Here is a 10,463-nt window from a genome sequence, read left to right on the forward strand (position 1 = left end):
GTGTGTGTGTGTGTGTGTGTGTGTGTGGTGTGTGTGTGTGTGTGTGTGTGTGTGTGAACTGGTTTGGGTATTATAATGATACTGGCTTTTTAGAAAGAGTTTGGGAGTGTGCCTACTGTTTCTTCTCTCTTTTTTAAAAGATGTTTAAGAAGGAATAGCTGTAGATCTTTAAATGGCCAATAGAATTCTGCTGTGAATCCATCTGGTCCTGGACTTTTCTTAGATAGAAGGCTTTTTTTCATGGCTTCCATCTCCTCACTTGGGTCTGTTTGGCTGTTAATTTTCTGTTGGTTTAATTTTGGGTGTTTGGCTAGATCTAGAAAGCCATACACATCTTTTAGATTTTCCAGCTTAAAGGAGCACACATTTATTTGTGCTTGTTTTCACTTTTTAATATAAGCACTCAGAGATAAACATTTCCCTGGCAAAACTGTTTCCACTGCGCCCCCGGGGTGGGGGGTGTTGTATTTTCAGTTTCATTGATTTCCAGGAAGTTTTGTATTTCTTTCTTGATTTCTTGTTTGACCTGTCCACCACTTAGTAATGAGTTGTATAATCTCAGTGAGCTTGTGTATTTAAGAGAGATTTGTTTGCTGCTAATTTAAATGTTTATTGCTTTGTTGTCAGATCAGATGCAAGGAGCAACTTCAAACCTTTTGAATCTGTAAAGATTTGTATTGTTCTCTACAACGGGATCTATTTTAGAGAAAAACTCCCATGTGGTGCTGAGCAGAATGTGTATTCCTTGGTGTTTGGATAGAATACTCTGTGGATATATTCTGTTAAATCCATTTGTTTGGTGTCAGTGGCTTTTGATTTTTCTCTATTTACATTTTGTCCAGATGAATTGTCTATTAAACAAAGTTGGATATTGAAGTCACTGTCAGAACAAGGTATAAGAATGGAGTCAACAAGAGGAATTCTGAGTGTTTGTGAGAAATCACCAAGAAACCAACACAAGGCGAGTCCTGTGACCTGCTTCTTCAAAACCTTCAAATTGTTCTTGGAATGTGGCTCTTGCCCTGCCCAGGTGCAACAGATAGGAGTGAGTTTACTTTAGATTATTTATTACAACTGGCGATTGTTCTTTGTTTATATTCCTCTGTGGGAAAACGTGTTTTTACCACGTGCTACCTGCCTGTTACATGCAGCCTGTCCTTGTGATTGAACATGTCACTCATGTGACTCTGAACCCTCACAGTACAAATTGTCTGATGCTCCAAATAAAGTTGGCTACTGCATGAGACTAGTCTGCCTCATTTTTAAGACTCTACTCTTCCAGATTCACACTGCCAACCAGAGCGGTTAAGCCCTACCACTAACGGATTGCTATTAATCTGTATTTTAATTCCAGTAATGGATCTTAATAAAAGTGGGCATCCCTGAGATGGATGCATATATGTTTAAGATAGTGACTTCTTCTGGATTAACTGTTCCCTTGACTGGAATAAAGTGTCCCTCTCTATCTCCCCTGAGCAGTTTTAGTTTGAAGTCTGTTTTGTCATAGGATGGTGATACCAGCTTGATAACCAGTCCTGTTTGACTGGAGTGTGTTTGCCCATCTTTTTACTCTAAAGCAGTGTGTATCTTTGAAAGTATGCTGCTTCAGCTACGTGGTATTGGCACACACCTTTACTCCAAGCACTCAGGAGGCAGAGGCATGAGACCTCTGAGTTCCAAGGCCAGCCTGGTCTACAGAGTACCAGCCAGAGAGACACAAAGAAGCCCTATCTTGAAAACAACAAATACGTTGTTTCCTGTAGGCAGCAGAGAGATGGATTCTGTCTCCAACTCTATTCACTGTCGTCTGTATTTCTGATGGGAGAATTGAGGCCACTGACATGGAAAGACTTTAGTGATGTGTGTGTGAGCTGTAGCTGCTGTGCTGTTGATTTTTGCCATCAGCTGTGTTCTCACTGTGTTTTTAAGAAGGCTTCAGATTTTTTTCCACAGTTTCTCTGCTATCCTCATTCTTTCCACATAATATTTCCTGTGTTTTCCTTAAGTTTGTTGGATATAATTTATTTTACGCTGTTTATGTCACAGAAAATTCTTTTTCCTTCAATCCTGGCAGATAATTTTCTGGATATACTATTTTGGTCTGGCTGTCACCATCTTGTCGGAATCGGAATGCACTGCTGCAGGCTCTTCAGGCTCTCTAAGTTCCCTTTGAGAAATCAGCTCTTATGCTCATGGGTTTTTCATTATATGTTACTTCTGGTTTTCTCTTGAAGCTTTCAATAGACTATCTTCGCTCTATATACTTAGTGTTTTGACTATAATATGCTGTGGGGATTTTATTTTGATCTCGTTCTGGGCAGGCACTCCTTATATATGTGTGTCTTTCTGCTTATTTGGGGGAGAGTTTTCTTCTATGACCTTGTTAAAGATCTGCTCTAACCCACTGTCCCAGGGTTCTTCTCCCTCATGTATATCTAGAATTCAAAAGTTTGTGGTTTGTTGTTTGTTTGTTTTTGGTATAGTTTTTCCTGTGTTCCTTTCATGTGTTTTGTGTTTTGTTTTGTCTTTTAATTTTTCATGTTACTTGTTTATTTGGTCTTGATGCTCTATTTTATCTTCAAGACCTGAGAATCCTTCTTCTTGATTCACTCACTTTTAAGGCTTGCCTCCGAGATTCCTGGGGCTACTGGGGTTGTCAGTTCTGCTTTCATTTCAATTGGGACCGTTTCCTCTTCACGATTCCTGTCTCTTCACTGACCTCCACCTTCACGTCCTGGACTACCACGCTTTTGGTTGTGTCTCCTTGAGCATTGCTAAGGCATTTATTCTCCGGATACTTTTTCTCCTTGATTTCTTCCAGCTTGTTTTTGTGTGTTCTTTAAACTCCTTGAATTCTTCGTCATAATGTTTCCTGTATTTTAATTTTATTTATTTATAATTTTTGTTTTGGTTTTGGTTTTTTGGTTTGTTGTTGTTGTTGTTGTTGTTGTTTGAGACTGGGTTTCTCTGTGTAGCCCTGGCTCTCCTGGAACTCACTCTGTAGACCAGGCTGGCCTCGAACTCAGAAATCTACCTGTCTCTGCCTCCCAAGTGCCAGGATTAAAGGCGTGCACCACCACTGTGTGGCCGTATTTTAGTTTTTAATTATGACTGTGCTTTTAATTTCTGAATCCTAAAGTTCATCTATGTAATTCTCAACAGCAAGCAGGTCTACAGGACTGGGAGGTTTTTGAAGAGAGGATACGGGTTTGATGACTCATATTGCCAGTATTCCTGTGCTGAGGGCATGGCAAGTCTGAGTGTGGAGCAAGGTGGTATGTACTGCACGATCTGTATTTTTCAGAATTTCCTGTGAGGGTGATAACAGCCTCAGTTCTACAGCAGTCATACTGAACTGGTTTCTCTCTTAAGTCCTTGGTAGAATTCTCTACTGGATCCACCCACACTTAGAATATGCTTAGCAAAAAAACGGTTTTAAGTAAAAACATAACTTCTTTTTTTTAATTAGGTATTTTCTTCATTTACATTTCAAATGCTATCCAAAAGTCCCCTATACCCTCCCCCCCACACCCTGTTCCCCAAACCAACCAATCCCGCTTCCTGGCCCTGGCATTCCCCTGTACAGGGGCATATGATCTTCGCAAGACCATGGGCCTCTCCTCCCATTGATGGCCGACTAGGCCATCCTCTGCTACATATGCAACTAGAAAAAATAACTTCTTTATGAGATTCGGGACCATATTGGCTATGTACAGCCAGCCCTGCTCTTCTCTGCTTTTCAGGACTGACAGCCTCCCTGTTGCCCAGACTCCAGCCACTCCCTGGGCTCTACTGATCCTCTGTCATACCTGCCCAGGTAGCCAGGACTACAAGCACATGCTACCGTGCCTTCTTGGCTGAGCTTTGGCACTGTGTGCTTTCCTCAACATTGACTCATAGGGGCACTCACTTACCATACGACCCTCCCTTCCCTCTCGAGTGTCTGCAGCAGCTACATGGGCTGTGGCACTGGCGCTTTCATCTTCCTCCAGGAAGGGGAGCAAGATTTCTTATTGTGGTAATGTTTGATGGTAGCAACATCTCCTGGTTGCGAGGTATGGAGACAGAACTCCTCACAGAGTAAGTGAGGGGTCCAGCTAAGACTGAACCTCCTCAAGTAAAACGGACCCCAGGTGACCCCAGAGGAGTGCAACAACATTCTTCCATCTAGCATCAATCCTGTGTCCTCTGGCCCTTTGCTCAATAATTAAAGAAATCATAATGGCCCATTTTTGTTTCTACTAATGTACTAAAATGTTTGACATTTCTTAATTTGACTGAGTAACTTTGCAGCCCCCACCCTCCAGCTCAACAACTTTTAAATTCTTTGATTCTTCAAGGTACAGAAAAGTACTAGTCTAAAGACTAGTAGTTTAATCATTTAATTCAAGTGTCTGATTTCCTACACAGAAATTAATGCAGACATCGTGTGGCATTTTTCATTATTTGTAAAACACACTAAAAAAAAAACCCACAAAATCATGTTTTACAGTGACTTTGTAATCATGTAAAAAGTATACATATTTAAGGTGATCTACTTTCAACACTACACTTTACATGTCCCAACCTATTTCATTAAAAATTATATATTATAATGATAACAAAGAAAACACAATTTTAAGGAGCAATTAAAATATTTACCAACATTTTATAAACATTAACCGGTTACAAACACTACTAGCAGCAAAGATTTTAAGCCTAGAGCTTTGGTTTTATAAAATTTGAGTTGCGCAGCCTTAGAAAAGACTTGCATGCTTAAAGCACGATGCCACCTTGCCCTCGGTTGAGCAGAAGGAAGTGAGCATCGTTAAAGCACCAGTCAGCCTTTTCATCTAAGTAAATGATTGTCGGGGGAGAATGTGCAGACTAGAACTCTATGGACTAGTATAAGAGTCTAGATGTTTCCACCCATTTACAGGCCAGAAGAATCTTCCCAGCAAATGGCATTTTCCAGCTATTCATTTACTGTACCTGTTACTGTGTCACAGATAACAATTCTGTTAAATACCAATATTCCAGAATTTGAGGCCATCTCAAACACTCAGGGAAGCTCGAAGTTATCTGGTAATCTTGTTTTGTCTTTAATGAGTGCAATTTTGAGTGATCATAAAAATCCCACATATGGTCACTCTAACAGTTGTGAACAATCTGTTCATTCCATGGCATTTCTACTCTACTCGGCATTAGAAGGGACTGGAAAAACACTCATCTCCCAAGACTGTCAGACCAAGGTTGCAGGGAATGAATGAGAATATGTGCTCACATATGGTCTTGGTTATACTAAGATGTCCTGTTATATCAATAATTGATATCCACCTTTTCCTCTAGCTTTAGGCTCCAATCCTCTGAATACAATTGAGTCTGATCAGTCATTTCAGACACAATCTAACCACAGGCCCTCTTCAACATACACTAAACAAGAATAGTGATTTGACTTTCTTAAGCCAAATTTGCACTAATTTTCTAGCCATTTGCATAGTGAAGAATCTACTTTGATAGTAAAAATGACCACTTACTCTTGCTAAGATCTCAAGAATGGGGGAAGCACTTGCCATATATAGTCTTAGTTAAGAAAATGAAAATTTGCCCACTTAGTAAGTGTCAGAGCCAAGAACCAAAATGGTGTTGACAAAAGAGCTCAGGCACCTACTTACTGCCGCTGCCACCATCACCACCACCACCACCACCACCACTATCTTATGTAATACAGAAACATTTGTTCTTTTGCCTAGAAGTAAAGAGATGTTCCTCGCTAAAGGGTAACCTTGAAGAGACTCAAACAGATCAGGCATGAAGAGAGCTGCGATCTTCCTACTTATCTTAGCATTGTGCTGCTGTGCAACTGTTCTGAAATCACTGGGAGAGAAAGGTGAAGGACAGAGCTAGTCTGCTGTTTAGTCACAAAGGCAACATAGCTCTCCTTTTATAAATACATTATGATAAGAGTTGAAAGCTAAACAGTACACAAGTCAGGAGGTACACAGGTTAATTTTATAGTAGTCTGTTTTTCTATCATATGCACATAAGAATTAGACCCTAACTACCTTGAAGATATGTTACAAAGCAGAAATGAAACGCCACTTCTAAAATGTATGTTTGGTTGTTAGTGAACTCTGACCTTGAAGGCATACATTTGTGGAATACATTCTCCAATTATCTTATATATTCAGATCAGTCATACATAATTGGTTTCTTTTTAAACAAATGTTCCTAGGACACAGTAAAAAAGTAGCTGGCACTCAATGCATCATGTCCATACTATGCCTTAAGGTAAAAATCTAAGTAATATCAGTTTCTTTCTTCTTTTTAGGTAAAATCTAAGTGATATCAGTTTCTTTCTTCTTCTTCTTTTTTTTTTTTTTTTTTTTTTTTTAGATTTATATATTTATTTTATGTATGTGAGTACACAGTTGCTCTTTTCAAACACACCAGAAGAGGTCACTGGATCAAATTACAGATGGCTGTGAGNTATATATTTATTTTATGTATGTGAGTACACAGTTGCTCTTTTCAAACACACCAGAAGAGGTCACTGGATCAAATTACAGATGGCTGTGAGCCACCATGTGGTGCTGGGAATTGAACTCAGGAACTCTGGAAGAGTAGTGGGTGCCCTTAACCACTGAGCCATCTCTTCAGTCCCCAACATCAGTTTCTTTAATGCATTGTTAAGTATTAGCAATGAAAATGTAAAGCACGTGCTTCATTTTAAAATGAGGATTCCATTTCAGAAAACCTAAGTAGGTAGCTTTCTAAAACTGGTTTTTGCTTTATCAGATACTAGCACATGTCTGTAGTTATCCATTTTTCATCAACTGCATTTGGCAATAGCAAAATCCAGGCACAACTGGAAAATGGCCATGAACCCAGACACTCACTTGTGCTTGGCTGATCCATAACCCATGAATTCAAGAGCAGTTGGGCAACAGGAAGTTCTGCTTCAAGACAAACAATGAACTAAACAGAGTGTGACAGATCTGTGATTCCTGCTAATCAATGGCTAATGCAGGCACACCACAAGTTCAAGGACTCCCTCAGTGACATGTTGAAATCAAAGCCAACGTAAAAGGATGGCTTGCACTACAGATCCCTCCTAGAAATGGGAGGAAGGCTAATGGTGGCAATCACCCCATTATGGCCCATCACCATGGTACTCAGGAACATGAGGAGAATGGGTCTATGGGACTTACCTTGGTTAAGTGAATGACTCCTTTGGAAGTAACTGAACAACCCATGAAGCCAACATACTGGAGTTCAGGGCAGTGCTCAGCAAATGCCTTCACTGACTGATCTGTCACCTAGGGAAAAACATGAAGAAAGTTACTTGAGGTGGCATCATGGTGAACTATGATTTGACACCTGCTAAAGTCTGCCTCACAGGGCTCATTAATCTTTCCCTTTCCAGTGGGTCCTTTGAATCTGCACCAACACACGGCAATAGCACCTGTGTAACGAAGAATGAATTCCCAACCTCACATCTCTAACATGCTGCAATAGCACCTGTGGAACTAAGAATGAATTCCCCGAACTCACATCTTCTAGACCCCATGCTGTTGTACTTGTTTAGAGATCCAAAAGACATACAGACAAAAGCTACTCCACTTCTTCTCCTCTGTCCCTGGCCTTCTCTCCTCTTTGTGTTTTTATTGACACTATCTACATGCTATAAAATTCACCCTTTAAGGGTTCAGCTTGGTGAATAGTAATATATTCATAAAGTTGGGCAGAATCATTAATACTTAATTCTACATATTCATTCCTACTGTCTTCTCCTTAGATTACTGTCCTCAGCTGGGAACCCATCTCAACTGCCTTCTGCTTCAGATTTCACTACACAGTATGCTCTCCTGGGTCCCCAAGTTGCAAACTACAGATCTTGGAACTTCTCAGTCTCTAAATCATGTAAGTCAACTCCCCTATGAGAAATTCTTGATATAAAATGAGAAAATCTTTTATTAGTGTTTTATCACTCTGGAGAAACCCAATGCAATGCATACTGAAATCATCTGAGGAGATTATTACAAATCAAAGAGTAAAAGTGATGGACTCCAAGCCCCCAAGTTACTCTCAAGCCTTTCAAACATCAGAGGCCCCAGCGATACAAAGAACTTAAGGTACTGGTTTTAGAAACTTCTAACTAGCTTTGCTTTAAGAATGAAAGGCAGAATGGAACTACTTTTCCATCTCAATCATCTCTAAAACATACTCTGCATATATAAGTCACCTGTCTGTAACTTTGTGAAACTTTTCTTTATGGTTGTGGTGGTTTCAGTAAGTATGGGTCCCACAGACTCACATATTTGAATGTTTGGCCCACAAAGAGTAGCACTTTTATGAGATGTGGTCTTGCTGGGTGGGTGTGCCCTTGCTGGAGGACGTTTGTCACTGGGGGTGGACTTTGAGGGCTCAGATGCTGAAGCCACATCCAGTGTGGCATTCTCTTCCTGCTTCCTATGTTTTCAGATACATAGGAACTCTCAGCTACCTCTCCAGCACTATGATGGTTTGTATATTCTTGGCCCAGGACTTAAGGGGTCATGCAAAGGAGTTGAGGCTTGGCACCATGAAGAGAGCCTATGAAAGGCTATTGTGGAAGCCAAGTTAGAGTGGAAGACAGCAGCATTTTGGAGATGCCGGTACCATGAGATGACCACCAAGAACAGCAGCATCAGTGAAGTACAGGCAGCTGGAGCCTAGAAGACAAGCTATGTGTTACAAAGGACAGGGCTGGAGAAGTGACCCAAGCCATTGGAGGAGTCCAGAAGATTGTGAGTTGGATCCCAGACATTGGACAGTTGGAGCTTAACTTTTGCTTTGGATTGTGACTGTGCCCTGAAATATTTTCCTTCTTGAAGAAAGAAGATATTTTATTGGAGTTCACAGTTAAGAGACTTTGAATTTTTAAAAGACTTTGAATTTCAAAAGATATTGGATCTTTTAAAGGGATTGAACTTTTAATATGTAAAGACTGTGGGACTTTTAAAGTTATTTAGATCTTGTAGATGAATAAGAATGTAAGGGTTGAGGCTTACTAGTGATGCGTTTCTGTGTCAAGTTGACAAGGGGTTAATTGTACTGGTTGGTTTGTGTGTCAACTTGACACAGGCTGTAATTATCACAGAAAAAGGAGCTTCAGTTGGTGAAATGCCTCCATGAGATATAGCTACAAGGCACTTTCTCAATTAGTGATCAAGGCGGAGGGCCCCTTGTGGGTGGTACCATCTCTGAACTGGTAGTCTTGGGTTCTATAAGAAAGCAAGCTGAGCAAGCCAGTGGAAGCAAGCCAGTAAGAAACATCCCTCCATGGCCTCTGCATCAGCTCCTGCTTCCTAACCTGCCTGAGTTCCAGTCCTGACATCCTTTGGTGATCAACAGCAATGTGAAAAGTGNAAGCTGAATAAACCCTTTCCTCCCCAACATGCTTCTTGGTCATGATATTTTGCCTACGAATAAAAAGCCTGACTAAGACAAATTGGTACCAGCATAGTGGAGTATTTCTGTGACAACCCGACCATGTTTTCAGGAGGACTATGGAAGGATTTTGGAACTTTGGGCTAGAAGATCGGTGTTAAGAGCTCTGTGGGATGTTGTGTAGGAGCTTGGAAGATAATGTTGAAAACAGTGCAGAAGATGGAGGCCTGGCCTGTGAAATTTCACAGAGAAAATTAAAGACTTTTCAGGGCCATTGTTACTTTGATTGTGAAGATTCTGTGGTTCTGGTTAGCTGGGGCTGAAGAATCAGATGTGATTAACAAGATACCAGAACTACTGAAGTGAAACCTGTGTATTACTGAGACTATTGATGCTGGTCAGCTGGAGCTAAGAAACTAGCGGTGATTAAGAAGAGACCAGCATCATTGAGGTGACATATTCTGGGAAGTGTTTTCTGAGAGCACAGAGGCTGTGTCCCAGAGATAGCAAGGCTGTACCTCCTGCTGCAGCAGGACTTGGTAATGTGTAAGAGTCACCCAGGTGGTGCTGGTTTTGAAGAGATGAAGGGATTATGCAGAGCAGCTGAGGCCTGGCAGTGTGAGAGGCTATGAAAGGCCATTGGTGAAGGTGCAGCTCAGTTGCAATTGACAGCCCAGGACCGAAGGGGTCATGCAGTGTTTTAGAGATGCCAGGACCATGAATGACCACCAAGAACAGCAGTAGCAGTGTAGTACAGGCAGTTGGAGCCTAAAGGAAAAGCTGTGTTCTACAAAGGACAGGGCTGGAGAAGTGACCCAAGCCCTTGTGGGAGCCCAGAAGATCATGAGTTGAATCCCAGACATTGGACAGTTTGAGTTTAATTTTTGCTTTTTATTGTGACTGTGCCCTGATATTTTTCCCTCTTGAAGGAAGAAAATATTTTAGTGGATCCCACAGTTAAGAGACTTTTAATTGTAAAANGACTTTGGATTTTTAAAAGATACTGGATATTTTAAAAGGATTGAACTTTTAATATGTAAAGACTGTGGGAC

At 40.8% G+C, this 10,463-nt stretch overlaps 1 protein-coding gene across 1 annotated transcript in view; it reads right to left on the minus strand.

Moving 5' to 3' along the window:
• Nucleotides 1–10,463, minus strand: part of Fbxl17 (F-box and leucine rich repeat protein 17) — a 426,850-nt gene that overhangs the window by 302,098 nt on the left and 114,289 nt on the right. Inside the window, exon 5 of the mRNA XM_021217959.2 lies at nucleotides 7,191–7,298. Within this exon, the coding sequence (XP_021073618.1) occupies nucleotides 7,191–7,298 (108 nt within the window). The remainder of the gene's footprint in view (nucleotides 1–7,190; nucleotides 7,299–10,463) is intronic.

The sequence above is a fragment of the Mus pahari genome, chromosome 18, assembly GCF_900095145.1.
Source record: "Mus pahari chromosome 18, PAHARI_EIJ_v1.1, whole genome shotgun sequence".
NCBI classification, from domain to species: Eukaryota; Metazoa; Chordata; class Mammalia; order Rodentia; family Muridae; genus Mus; species Mus pahari.